This window comes from Cetorhinus maximus, chromosome 16, assembly GCF_964194155.1.
Source record: "Cetorhinus maximus chromosome 16, sCetMax3.hap1.1, whole genome shotgun sequence".
In the NCBI taxonomy this organism is placed as follows: domain Eukaryota; kingdom Metazoa; phylum Chordata; class Chondrichthyes; order Lamniformes; family Cetorhinidae; genus Cetorhinus; species Cetorhinus maximus.
The window spans coordinates 14,876,501-14,891,814 of NC_135894.1; the positions used below are offsets into that span (position 1 = coordinate 14,876,501).

Consider the following 15,314-nt stretch of genomic DNA (forward strand, 5'->3'; position numbering starts at 1 on the left):
TCCTAAGAGTAGGTTTCTCCTTTCTCAGCAGACTTACTCTCACTGCAGGGTCTCATATGCCTAAGACAATCCTATCTTTAATTAGATCATTTTTTATTTGCTGAAATTCACAAGATTCTGCAATACTGCACTCACATACTGATCAATAGACTCTTTTTCACCTTGAACACAGTATTTATAAGTTACATTTGCTTGGGGTTCAAAGCACTCTTTCAAGCTTTCTACTGTCTATTTATTCTGCTCTTTGGAGAGGTTTAGGGTAGAATACAATTTGTAGCAGTCTCTCTCCAACAGCATTAAAACTGTTGCTAATCGTACTGGCTCTGGCTTGTTAATTAAATCTGTTGCAATTTCAGTTTTGCCAGTGGAAAAACTTCCAGTTCTGCCGCATACCACCTTTCACTTCGACAGGAGCTGGGAGAGAAAAATTAACAGCCATTTTGACTCACCCAATTTGTCTGCTTTCCTTTTCAGTGGCATTTTTTAAGCAGCTTTCTGCAGTTCTAAACAGTCTGTGATCCTCTTTTAGTAGCTATGGCTTCTCTCCAGGTCTTCAAAACTCAATCTCAACTCCATGTCTGACCCCATGTTACAAGCTCAAATAGTATCGTGATTCTAGTACAATGTCTTTATAAGAACTGAATGCAACATGGCTGCCCCCAATCACGGCAGAAGTCACATGACTATGGCAAGCCAGGTTGGACCTTTCATACATAATTGTATTTCAAACCCAATCATCCAGGATTCAATGTTTCTTAAAGGGGCATGGTAATTTTCCCCTCTGGACTGACTGTAAACCCTATTTAAATGAGCAGAGCTAAAAGATAATAAAGAATCACACTTTTGATTTCTGCAAACAGGTAACCACCAAAAACAGTGATGGAAGGACTTGTATTTGCTTCTAAATTGCTATTGCCACGATGAAGCGCCCAATTTGTTCAAATTAAAAAGTAACAAGGAAGCAAAATCAGAACATTTGCAAATGCTTGTAGCATGCCAGAGGTCTTCAGATATTCATTTACAACACTAACAAATTGTGGATCCTGTTTCAGACCATAACCTCAGCTACAAAATCAATGAGCTCTGAATAAATGTGTGGCTCATTTATGAATTCAGACAAACGTGTTCATGAGTACCACATCAAACACTACTAATATATGCAGTCAGAAATTATTTGTAGCAATTAGCCCTTTTATGAATTTAGGTATTTCACATTTTATCCCAAATTAATTCAATCACAGCTTTAGAAGAAAGGCTTATTCAATTCTTATTCAATAGTCTGAACTACCTGCAAATATTTTGTATAAGGACATGGTATCACCATCTTCATAAATTGAAAAAATAATTTTGCAAGTTGAACAATTCTGTTGTTCTGTGTAAACATAATACTTCATGCATTAGCGTTCAAAACAAAAATATTCAACCTTGTAGAAGGAATCACAATTACACAATGCTTGATTCATTGAAACTGAGTTATGTGGAGGCCAGCACATTTTCAAAGTTCATGGCAACCTATAAAAAAAATGTCTTGTACATGTAGAGCTCTAAATGACAAACTCACAAGAAGCATAAAATCTGTTCTGACCAAGGACACTGCTTTTTCAACGCTAGGCAAGTTTTTGAAAGCTGCTAGCATTAGCAAAGGATTCAATTTAAATCTGCACAGAGCGTTTCAAAATGATTCTGAAGATTTTATTTGATACAACAGAATATAAGAATAGTGTCAAGTATATAGAAAGAACGGAGAGCTTTAAATACTACATTGTTCTTGATTTATAATTTATTTCCACTTCTAAGTGGTACAGGAGGTAAAACCACCCAGTCTTTCATTAGTTTTAGAAGGTTCTGCACCTACTGTAAGTTAGCAGATAGTAGGGTAGTGTTGCAACCAAGTCCTAGGCACACAATTTAGTGCACTTAAGAGATGGGTGGAACAGGAAAGTACATTACCAAGAACATTTGTTATCAAGGGTCACTGATCAAAGCGCCTATGTCTCAACAGGATTGGCTTGGCTGCAACATCTCCCGCATCAGTGCGGTTACAGCAGCCTTTGCGGGTGATCTTAAACCAAACCTATCTCGCAAAATCAATGGCCTCAGAAAACAAAACAGTATCATGAACCTTAAAAAAATTGAACTGAGAAGCCCACTGCAGCTATATCAGACATACAAAATAGAAGTCTTCCAGTGTATCTTTACAACAAAGGGCCAATTCAACAAAATAAAAGTCTCAAATGGGTAGCCTGATACTAGGAACGGAAAAATGGCCCAGAACACAGATGACAGCAACATAGTATAGAGGGCCAAACTGCAAGTGACAGCTTACATCAACAGGCCTCCAGGCAAATATGCAAGAGAAAATATAACTTTTAAAAAGACAATTTATAGGCAAACTTAATTCTGTTGCAAAATTCATAGCTTTTGAAAGAACCTTAAATTTTGGTATTATATACTTTAGTTAAAGATTTAAAAAACTCCTTTCCTACATTGATAAAAATTTTCTGACTTATTTTAATTTGATAGATGCCAGTATTTTTTAACTTCATGTTTCCCGTTCCCTAGCATTGTGAATTAAATGCAAAACTACATTTTACCAGATTTTCAATTAATTGGTTATGTCTGTTTATCTACTTTCTAATTGACAGTGAATATCTGGGCAAGCTTGGATCTCAATTTATCACAAAATTGATAAGAGAAAGGTGTTAGGCTTTATTTATTATCAGCACGATGTATGGCGTCCCTTCATGTAATTTACAAGGAGCTCAGTAGAAGTCTTTAAAAGATAAGATGGCAAAGTCATGGAAAATGCATTAGCTTCAGTGCCAAAGATACTAACGTCTGTGTAGCAATCGTGCGTTAAGATTTGTTTTGGCACAATTATGCAGTTGGAAATTAGAGATATGGCCAACCCATGAAGACAAGGGCCAGAATTTTACGTTCCCCTGCTGGTGGGTTTGTAGGCAGGGTATGGCTGCAAAATTTTTCAGCTGGCCTTCCCACCAGGTTCCCACCCATCCCAATCTCTCCGTAATTTTATCCTGGAACAGGCAAGGCCTAGGCCAACGCTTTCACCCACCGGGCCTCACCTCCCGATCTAGCCTCTAGAGCCCCAAAACTTATCTGGTTCCAGACTCAGGCTCTGGGGACTTTTTGCAGTTCCAGTCCATTGCAGCTTCTGGGGCTGCAAGGACTAGAGAGCTGCCAGCCAATCTGATTGAGACAGGGCTTCCTCTCAAATTAAGGCAAGTCCCGCCTCCAGTCAATTAATGCTTGTTGTAGTGCTAATTGGCTGCAGGGCAAGCAGTACCCGCTAACTCCTCAGATGGCGAGATAGGAAATCCTGTCATCCTAAAAATCCTGGCCCAGGATTTCCCAGATCTGCCAACAATCTCATTCAGAAATTGTTGGTGGAGAAACCATGAAAAAACTGAACCCAAGTGCTGGTGACACAAGAACTGACTATTTTGATTAAAGAGATCTGTTTCAATTAATAGAAGAGGCTTTCAAGTTAATGTTAAGAGTTGGTCAAATTAATTTTTAATTTGATGATTCAACACATTGTTTTCTAAGACAAGGTACACTTGTGGTTGCTGCTGCATTCAATAGTAGGTTATTCTGCCCTTCGAGCCTGTTCCGCCATTCAATATGATCATGGTTAATCCTCTATCTCGACGCCATACTCCTGCTCTCTCCCCATACCCGATGCCTTTCAAGTCTAGAAATCTATTTCCTTCTTAAATATATTCAGTGACTTGGCCTTGAGAGCCTTCTGTGGTAGAGAATTCCACAGGTTCACCACCCTCTGAGTGAAAAAATTTCTCATTTCAGTCCTCAATGGCCTATCCCGTATCCTGAGACTGTGAACCCTTGCTCTGTACCACCCTAGCCAGAGGAAACATCATCCCTGCATCCAGTCTGTCCATCGCTGTCAGAATTTTATACGTTTCAATGAGATCCCTTCTCATTCTTCTAAATTCCAGTGAATACAGGCTTAGTTGACCCAATTTCTCATCATATAGCAATCCTGCCATCCCAGGAATCAGTCTGGCGAACCTTTGCTGCACTCCCTCTATGGCAAGTATATCCTTCCTTAGGCAAGGAGGCCAAAACTGCATACAATACTTCAGGCGTGGTCTCACCAAGGCTCTTGCAATGAAGGGCAACATGCCATTTGCCTTCTTAACTGATCGCTGCACCTGCATGCTTGCTTTCGGTGACCGGTGTACAAGGCCACCCAGGTCCCTTTGTACATCAACATTTCCCAATCTATCACCATTTAAATATTACTCTATCATTCTGGTTTTTCTAGGGAAGTGGATAATTTCACATTTATCCGCATTATACTGCATCTGCCATATATTTGCCCACTCACTTATCTTGTCTTGAAGCCCCTCTACATACTCCACATCACTCACATTCCCACCTAGTTTTGTGTCATCAGCACTTTTTTTTTGCTAATACTAATTTCCTTCAATTTCTCTTGCTCACTGGACCCTTGGTTCCCTAGCATTTCTGGGAAATTACTTGTGTCTTCTTCCATGAAGACAGAACTAAAATAGTTGTTTGATTGCTCTACCATTTCCTTGTTCTCTATTATAAATTCTCCCCTTTCGGACTGTAAGGGGCTCACATTTGTCTTCACTGATCTTTTTACGTACGTACATCTTTTTACAAGGGCTATTCAGGATGGGCAATAAATGCTGGCCTAGCCACATCCCTTGAATGAATTAAAAAAAAATACATATGGAAGCTTTTACAGTCTGCTTTTATGTTCCTTGCAAGTTTACTCTCATACTCTTAATCAATCTCTTGGTCCTTCTTTGAATTCTAAAATGCTCCCAAACCTCAGACTTGCTACTTTTTCTGGCAACTTTATATGACTTTTCTTTGGATCTAATACTATCCTTAATTTCTTTTGTTAGCCACAGTTGGGCTGCTTTTCACGTTGTGTTTTTGTGCCAGAAAGAAAGGTATAACTATTGCAATGCATGCATTCGTTCCTTAAATCTTACCCATTGCCTAACCAACATCATGCATCTCTAATTTCCTAATTAATGCCATCCCCTAGCTTACCACTACTGTTTGGAGGCCTATTGGCAATCCCCACTAATGTTTTCCTACCCTTGTTGCTTCTTAGCTCCACCCAGGCTGATTCTACATCTAGATTTTCTGAGCCAATATCCTCTCTAACTATTGCACAGATTTCATCCTTAACTAACACTTTCTTTTTTGCCTGTCCTTCCCAAACATTGAATACCCTTGGACATTCAGTTCTCAGCCTTGATCACCTTGCAGCCATGTCTCCGTAATCTCAATCATATCGTAGCTGTTTATATCTATTTGAGCTGTTAACTTAGTCTACCATATTGTGAACGCTCTGTGCATTCAGATACAGTGCCTTTAGACTTGTCTTTTTAACATTTATACACATTTTTTGTACTAAGGCCCTATTTGCTGCTAGTCCTTGTTTCCTCTACCTTCCACTTCTGCTTTCTACTTTTCTGTCGATCATTTCTACCGGTGTTCCCCTCTCGTGTCTCCCTGCTCAGGTTCTCATCCCCCTGCCACTCTAGTTTAAACCCTTTCCCACAGTACTAGCAAATGCCCGTGAGGATATTGTTCCTGATGCTGTTGGGGTCCAGTTTGTCCGGCTGTACAGGACCTATCTTCCCCAGAATCGGTCCCAATGCCTCAGGAATCCAAATCCCTCCCTCCTACACCATCTCTCCAGCCATGAATTCATCTGATCTATCCTTCTACTCCTGATTTCACTAGCACATAATATTGGGAGTAATCCTGAGATTACTACCTTTGGAGGTCCTACTTTTTAAATTGTTTCCTAGCTCCCTACATTCTGCTTTCAGGACCTCATGCCTCTTTTTGCCTAAGTCGTTGGTCCCAATATGGACCACGACCTCTGGCTGTTCAGCCTTCTCCTTCCGAATGTCCTGCAGCTGCTCAGTGACATCCTTGAGTCTGGCACCAGGGAGGCAACATACCATCCTGATGTCACGTCTGTGGCCACAGAAACATCTGTCCTCTTAGGATAGAATCCCCTATCACTATTGCTCTCCTACTCTTTTTCTTCCCCCCACCACGCCCATGCAGCTGAATCACTTGTGGTACCACAAGCTTGGCTCTTGCTGCATTCCCCAGGGAAACCATCTCCCCAAGCAGTATCCAAAAAGGAAAATCTGTTAGAGAGGGAGACAGACCCAGGAAACTCTTGCACTACCTGTCTAGTCACTCATTCCCTTTCCGCCTGTGCACTCTTTACCTGTAGTGTGACCACCTCACTGTATGTGCTATCCACAAAGATTTCAGCCTTGCGGATGCTCCACAATGACTCCAGCCACAGCTCCAGCTCTGAAACGCAGATTTTGAATAGTTGCAGCTTAAGGCTGGGAACTTCAGAATTTTAGCTGCAGATTTCAGTTAAATGCTGACTACAAACAAAATTAGAGTTTTACAAAGAGATTTAAAAAAAAATTAAGACTCCTTACTCACCATTCACCAGCATCCAGTCCCAGCCACCAGCAACTTACTCCTTCATTAACTTTGGACTGATTTTGCACTAGGACTATTGAACCTGAGGTTAGCGTGGAATAATTATGAGATTTGTAAAATTTGCTGCAAATTACTGCAGGGTACAGAGCAGAATATGATAAAAAAAATGTGGAAAATCCCTAATGTGGAAAAAATTCCCATCATAGCTATGAATGGCTGCTTTAGACATATGATATGCGTTTTGCTCTTAAGATGCTATTCCTTGGTGAAGTCTTTTTCTATCACCCTCTCCAAACATAGCTACCTGATCTTGGAATTTGGTTCCATGTAAACATTGCAGACAGTACAAGATAGCCTGTGTACTGGAACTAAAGTAATATTTGAGAGATGGCAGCTGCACATAGTTTTGCCACAATTCCACAAAACTGCCTTATGGCATGAGGGTTACATGCTGCTGGTTGGACTGGCCTTAAGGCGGCAGCGCAATGCATGACTATTCCACACTAAATTACAAAATCATTTTTCAGAATGTGCAGTATTGATTTGTTGGGATAAATGGCACTCAGCAGACAACCAGTTCTACAAGAAATTGCTCTTGCAAGGCTTGAAAGTTAAAACCCCGATCCATCATCCCAATAACAAAATGGAAAGCAATAATTGTTTGTTCATTACAGGACTCACTGGACATCCCCATGATGGAAACTATTGTGACAACCAGTTTTAAAAGCTCTAAGTTTTAGGAATCAATATGATGCAATCCTATTGATCATAACAACCTATAGCCAACCAGTTAACACTATGATATACAACCTGCATTTTTGTTGTTGCTACAAAACCTCTCTTTACCCATTTAGAAGTCAATCAATCATCCTCATTTTACTCCTGCAAATATAAGTCAATACATGAGGGCAGGATGTGGTCTGCCAATTTTTGAGAGGAGTGAGAAAGACAACTTCAGCATCTCAAAAATATTTGTATTAACAACAGCTGGAAGGGCAATCAATTCAGAATCCGCACCATACACAGCATTTTGAAACTTCATTCTGCTGAGCAGACATTTTCCACATATTTGTGAATTCCCCAAATCCAACTATACCAGGCTGTGAATGCATAATGTGAAGTCTACCAGCTTCTTGTCTCCAATCTCAATGAACTCGTTTCTGTAGCTTTGGACTCTGGTTAGGTGTTAAACCCGCTACCTGTAAGAACAGTAGATGGTGCTACCTATGACCAGTCCAACACTGAGTGCCAGACATTTTCAGAAAGGTCAATGGCTTTGGGATGAATGCCTGGAGGTGAGGAGTGGAACCCTTGAGATGGGAGAAACACCACTGAAACACACGAGTAATCATTGAATTAGCTAAAATACATCCACAACCTGCAAGCCACAATGCAGCTGCCATACAAAGCAAGCCAATGGAAGAGCGACCATGGTCAGTCCAAAGCAACACCAGGGTCCAAGTCCCTGTTTTAAAGCGGAGTGGAGGACAGCATCTCAGATGATATTCAACCACAAATGAATGTACAAAAAAAAAATGCAAAAAAAAAGCAAGGGATCAACCAAGACTACAACACAAACAACAGTCTGATCACACTGATGACATAACAGGAGGAAAAAGGTTACTAAAGGGTCAATGTCAGCAACAAAAGCAGTCTCAGCATAGTTGACCAATATAGTTCTAAAACATTAAAATAATGTGCAAGAATAAAATGGCATCTGTTTTACCAATTTGAGCTGTAGATTTCAGGTCCAGGAAGAGGGAAAATAATATAACCAGCCTAGTTAAGACCAAAATTCTACTTAAGTTATTCACACCACAGACATATTAATAGGAAATCTGATTGGTTTCAATTATACTGTGGTGTCTCTGTGCAAGATAAATTTGTACCATTACATTCATTAAGGGATTGTATCTAACTTCATAATATCACATTGGTGTCTGGTTTAATGCTTTTCTCCTCACTGTTATGCCTGTTTAAGTAGAACAATTCCAGAGACTAACAATGACCCCTTAGTTTGGACAGATAACAGCTTTATTTCCATAATATTTCAACGCAACTATTTAACATAGCCAGAACTTCAACAGAATTCGAAAACACAACCTTTCAACCAGTCTCCAACTGTATTCTGCTCAATTTTCAAACATCTGAGCATCAAGCATACAAAGCAAAGCAAGCTTATTGGCTGCAGTGAAATTGAAATCAAAATTGTCATTAGTGTCCAATGACACATAATAATCTTAGTTTTTACCTTCCTGGAAGCTTATCAGCTTGCTAACTTTAATATACACAGGTTTAGCTAGTTGTGTCAAAATGACTGGCATACTTTCATACTGAAACATAATAGGCCAAGAAATACATGTTGACTAGTTTTTCAACTTGTATTTATGTAGCACCTTTAGTGTAGAAAATCATTGCAAGATGCTTCACAGGAACATGATCAGAAAAAATATTTACACCGAGCCAAAGTGGAGATATTAGGATGGGTAACTAAAATCTTAGTCAAAGAGGTAGGCAGAAGCTAAGAATACATCATTCATAGCTTTGAAGTATTTGCAGTGAGGCATAGGTTTAAGCTTTATAGCTGCAACCACATATTCTGGTTTAGGGAGAGGAAGGATCTTAAATATAATTTCTTATGGTTTCTGTGCATTATTTCCCTAAAAAAATGAATTAGACATCTCAATTTAGTGCTTACTGATATAAAAGCATGAGAACCCTACAGTTAACACATGAATATGGCCATATAATGAAAGTATACAGCATTCAATAATACTTGAGACTGTCGTTTTGATTACCTTTTTCTAACTTCATGTTAGACTTGTCAAAACCACTGGCTGATGTGCGCATAACATGCACCTTAATGTCTATGCTCAGGTCTGTTACAATTGAACAAAGCAGCAGACAGACCTTGGGACATAGACAGAATGATTACGGCATCTTCTTAGGTCTATATGTTTAAGTAATTAGAACAAAATGTGGAACTGTCATATAGTAACTTGTGATAGAAGGTATAAAAAGCAATGTTATGATAAGAAATTTTGATTTGATCTAAGCAATAGAAACTCCATGCTGCATCCTACACACCCCCCAAGCTATTAATGACTTTTGTTGGTATCTTGAATTAAGTAAAAGAATTATGCTGACTTAGATTACCAATTGGATTCTTCTGACAGCGTCAAGTAAGTTCAGTACAAGTTAAGCAACAAACGCATAGCTAGATTTCTTCCGAACAATTTTGGATAGGGTACTCGGTTACCATAAGGTACTTAAATAGCTCCCATTGTTGAAAAGCCCTTGTTTACAATGCCAGGCAGCAGTTCATACAACACCCACATCACAATACATCAAAAAAAAAATTGGCAACAAAAGGCAGCTAGAGAGGAAGTTACTTGTTGGGCTCATGACCTTTGACCAAATGGTAATGAAAAGCTCTGTAATAGGATATGACAATAAGTGGAAAACCGTGTTGACAAAGCACTGGAGCTCACCCAAGTCAGGATTTGTATGCTGCTATAGTGAGTTATAAAATTTATGGACGAACAATATTTGTTTAAAGTAACTTATAAAGTTAGCAATTTTATCTTCTGGCATCTTACTTACCCAAAATGAGCAGCCCACAAGACAAATTTAGTAAGGATGGGCTCACAAGAACAGCCTCAGTATACAGAAATGCAAGTAAGAGAATTAGGACTGAATATGCTCCTTCACATTTGCACCAATGGTAAGCTATTTAATCACAAGGGGGCCTTAAGTCAAAGCTGGTTCAGTCCTCATCAGATGATTTGCATATGCACACTTCTATCATCAGTTGTGGAGTAACAAGCTGGAACAGGAATGTTGGCTGATATTTTTCCTCTCCATAAATTAGAGATGCCAGGATCTATGGTAAGACTATGCTGAGATCAGCTAACTCGACATAGACCAGGAATCAAACCTGGGAACTATAGTCTGTGGCTTAGCAAGCTTATCAAATGAAATTTGAAGAAACTTTAAACACTACAGATTTAAACATTCATTGCAGCACTGAAGCTACCTAATGAACAACTGGCAATTCTTTTTATAAATTATGTTTAAATGACAGATTACAATTCTCAATTAGTTTTTAAAAAGATACACCAAGTCACAACATTTTAAAACTCCAACTTACAGGTTGAAGAACTGCTTCGTCTTCGGACATGGGCTCATCTACCATTTGCTGCCCATCCTGCTGCAAAATTTAAAAAGAAAACAGTAATTACAAGTTGTCAAATTTTTAAAAAAAAATACTAACCACAAATAATTTTTTTTTTTTTAAGATCGTTAGTGAAAAGTTTCTATCAAAAGCTTGTCCTATTGAACATTACCAATCTGCTTCTGCTGGAAGGTAATCTTCACAGAAGAAAACAGACTAAACGTGAAGAGCTTTATTCAGCAGAGATTTGATTCCACTATTTAATCATAAGGACATGAACTTCTATGGCAATTTTGTTAATCAGGAAACTAAAAACCGATAAGATCCAATGCAAATGACCTTTTGACAACTAATTTAATAGTTCCATTGAAATCCAATATTTAAACCACATTCAAATATAATAGAAATTATCCAAAAATTGAGGACAAGTAATGCATTTGAAGATAAATAATCCAGTCTCCATATAACCCACACCACAGCCACGTGTTAGAAGCTACTGAAGGAACTTGAGGACATGACTCATAAGGCACCGCAATGTCAAACCCTAACCCGTAAAAATTCCTTCCATTTCGAGTTCCATAGTCTATACAGGGCAATATGAAATTTGGGAGTGATCTTCATGTAATACATGTGCAGCCCCATTCACCAACAAAATTTCCAGTCCCAGACGAACCAAAGCATTTCAGTTTTTGAAATAAGATGCCAGATTCTAATAAAATTATTACAATTTCTAAGAGGTATGAGTATTAGTGTGATAACTAGGCTTGTTCAATGCATTTGTTCTAAATATACCCTGGTCAATATTTACTGATATTCCTCAATTGACACCTAAACAAGTTATCTGATCATTACCATCTTGTTTGTGGGACCTTGGCTGTCACCTACCCTACATTAAAACAATAATTATGCTTCGAAAGTATGGTTTAGGATGTCACAAAGCTGTGAAAAGCGCTATACAAATGCAAGTATTTTAAAATAAATTACGGGGAAAGTAGCACATAAGCCAATACATTTTAATGTCATGCCAATCTGCCTTATGCTTTGTTCGTCACCAGTACCAGATCTGTAAACAACCTATTTCATTCTAACATTATATGGGGTAACTTTACCCCGATACAACAAAGGTTTAGAATGACAGGGACTATAATTGTAGCAGTGTACTTTTTATTTCTAAAGTATGTTACAAGACTTTTTTTTGTTCATAATGACTCACTGAAATTTATTGCAAGTGATTACACTATGGTACCACCAAAACTGTACTGAACCTGGATCAAAATCCTGAAACTCCCCCCCCTAACAGCACTCTGGGTGTACCTACACCACATGGACTGCAGCAGGCTAAGAAGGCAGCTCACCATCCCCTTCTCGAGGGCCATTAGGGATGGGGCAATAAATGCTGGCCTAGCCAGTGACACCCACGTCCCAAGAACGAATAAAAAAACTCTTTTGTAATCAGAGGATACTGTCATGAGATGGAACATAAAACCTCCGAAAAGAAAAAAAATGTCAATAGCTAAACAGCAATTACATTCTTGTATCTTGCCCCTAGATAGTGGTTCAGTAGATCCTAGTTCAGACACACTTGTGGTTGGGTTAGCCTCCTACTAAGCAAGTCTACCAACTGATATGACTCATATTATTCATTTTCTTTAAGGTGTGGACCTCAATTCTGGAAAAGCATATAGTCATAAACAAACTGGGGAAATAACAATGCCCGTCAAATACTTTTCAGCCACAAAGCATTTTAAGCATACAACTGATGAGGTGGCAGTGGTATAAATATTTGCTTCTAGCTGAACCCACCCTGAATTTGAAGAATCGGTAAGTAAGGAAGGTTGATTATGAAGCAGCTGCTTAATTCAAATGCACTCACTGCAGCGGTGAGTTGTGTTTAGGGCAAGGAACAGAAACAAGGAGAAATGGAGACTTGAAGGGGCTGATCCAGTAACGAAAGTCAATGCTGATATAACACTTCACTTCCTCTCTCAATAATGTTGGGATTTATTGGACAGGGAGGAGGAAACAGAGAAGCACGCACCATGTACTTCAATTTTGCAGTGGTTAGAGTCTTCCACCTGACCATTCTTGTCAGCCCCAGAAAGCAAAGGTAAGGCCTCTCTCATGGTAATTAACAATCACTACAATCAAATGCAAAATAAAACAAATGTACTTTCCCCATGAATCCCAGGACTATGAAATTATATCTATCAGGAAAAGATGAACACGTCTTTGGGTGTCTTTTCTGAAGAGAGGAGGGTGATGGGTGACCTAATGGTTGGTCTTTAAAATCATGGAAGTGAATAGAATACCGTAGGTAGCATTCCCACTTGTGGGCAAGAGCAAAACCAGAGACTATCAATATAAGATAGCCGCCAAGAATTCAAATAGAGAATTCAGAAACAATTTTATCCAGAGCTAGGAGAATGTGGCACTTGATACTGCTGGGAGCTGTTGCAGCGAATAGCAGAGATTCATTTAAGAGAAAACAACAGTGGAGCATAAACATCAGCAATGAATGGTTGCATCGGTTGCTGTGCTGTATATTTGATGTAATTCTATTTGTACTGTTGGGTCCATGAACTGCAAGTCCACATATGATCACAATAACATTCCTGCCCCTCAGGTAGTTGGGTATATCTTAGTTCAGGTCCACTTATGACTGACCCAAGATAGATGCTGGAATTTTTGCATGACCAATCTTTTGGATCCTTTAAATTCATTTAAACAAGACATTTGTTTTTAGGATGTGAGCAATACTGGAAAGATGTCAGATTCCAGTCACCCCAGAGGGATTTTGGAGCCAACCATGTAAATAGAATTACATCAAATATACAGCACAGCAACAAGTCATTCAGCCCAACCATTCATTGCTAGTGTTTGTGCTCCACTATAGCTTTATCTTAAAGTACATCTCTGCTATCTACCTCAACAGCTCCCTGTGGTAATAAGTGCCACATTCTCACATGGATAAAACTGCTTCTGAGTTCCCTATCTGAATTCTTGGCTGGATCAAGATGCTATCTTATTTGTACTATGTGACCAGAACTGTACACAGTATTCTCCAAGTGTGGTCTAATGAAGACTTGATGCAAGATTAGCATAATTTACCTACTTTTCAATTCAATCCCTCCAGAAATAAACCCCAGTGCTTGGTCTATTTTTATTTTTAAATGGCCTTATTAACCTGCATCATTACTTTTAGTGATTGTGTATCTGTTGTGTGGGTTTGGAGTCACATGTAAAGCCTTGAAGGACATAGTTATTATAACCATCCTCCAGTAGTTTTCAAGGCTATTTTATCTGGCACCAGTCCACAAATCACCAGATTGAATTATTTCAATTGCCAACTTAACATTATGGAATTAAAATTCACTACTGGGCTAACATCCCAAAGGTACTATAAGCACTAGGCTATGGTCTCCTTATAACCAGAGGGATGAAACCTTTATCTCAAGGATCTGGGTCGTTGCATTCAAACACAAGTCCCAGAGGCGAAAGAGCATTTGTTCGTCCTCTATGCCAAACTGTTAAAAATGACTATAGTAATGGGCATTCAGCGGTAATATGAGTGGGATTTTTCCCATTACTCCAGGAAGCCATCTATATTTAATCTCTGACTGCTGCAGAGGATGCAGCACATTCACCTGTCCAATCAGTTAAAAGAAACTTTATGACAACAAGAATCCCTGAGAAAAGCAAAGCCATGTAAATATACTACAACTATCTTCACAGGAATAAGACATCAGAAGAAAATGTGAGGTGGGATGTGGTTTAGAATGAATGATAATGCATACAGAAATGTTCCTTAGGTTCAAGGACCTGCCCGTTAAATTATTAGTATTTTCCAGTTGACCCAAGAAAGTGGAAATAAGGTTAGTCCAGAATAAACAATGGGTTTAAAGCCACTGCCCTGTGGTTGTTTGTATGTGTCATGTCTAATGTTACAATATTCCCATTTTTCTGGAAGATTTTTAACTCCAGCTTTCAGCACATTGGAAACTAGCATACTAACAGCCAGAACACTGGACTTGGGAGCAGCAAAAGGATGAGGGGTGATCTAATCAAAGTACTAAAATGATTAAGGGATTTGATAGGAAATACTTGCTCATATCTACCCTATGAGACTCCAGGACAAGGGGCCATAATCTTAAAAAATAGGGCTAGGCCATTTAGTAATGAAATCAGGAAGTACTTTTTCCACACAGTTGTGGAAATCTGCGACTTGCTCCTCAAAAAGGCTATGGATACTGGGTCACTTGAAATTTTCAAGGCAAAGGTTGATTTTTGTTGGGTAAGGGCCTCAAGGGATATGGAATGAAGGGGATAAATGGAACTGAGGTACAGATCAGCCATGATCTAACTGAATGGCAGAACAATCTAGACAGGTTGAATGGCATACTCCTGTTCCTATGTTTCTACACCCATTCGCCACAGAGAAAGAATTCCACCAAAGGATCCTGCAGCTCAAATCTAACTGATGAACAGTGGCTGGTTCTCAGTCACTGGTCTTCAGCCCAGGTGAAGCCTATTACAGCGAAATAAGAAATCCGTGAAGAGCATAGGCAGGGCTGGCAATTTGTTGGAAAGACTTTCATAACCAAAAGGGCACTTGTTTTATTGGGCTAGTGAAAGG

At 39.1% G+C, this 15,314-nt stretch overlaps 1 protein-coding gene across 6 annotated transcripts in view; it reads right to left on the reverse strand.

Moving 5' to 3' along the window:
• Window positions 1-15,314, reverse strand: part of LOC144691369 (ribosomal protein S6 kinase alpha-3) — a 102,826-nt gene that overhangs the window by 73,585 nt on the left and 13,927 nt on the right. For 3 of the 6 annotated variants that reach the window (XM_078559402.1, XM_078559400.1, XM_078559404.1), the window contains one exon: window positions 10,658-10,717. In XM_078559402.1, coding sequence (XP_078415528.1) covers window positions 10,658-10,717 — 60 coding nt within the window. The remainder of the gene's footprint in view (window positions 1-10,657; window positions 10,718-15,314) is intronic. The other 3 variants (XM_078559401.1, XM_078559403.1, XM_078559405.1) reach the window with 1 other exon arrangement.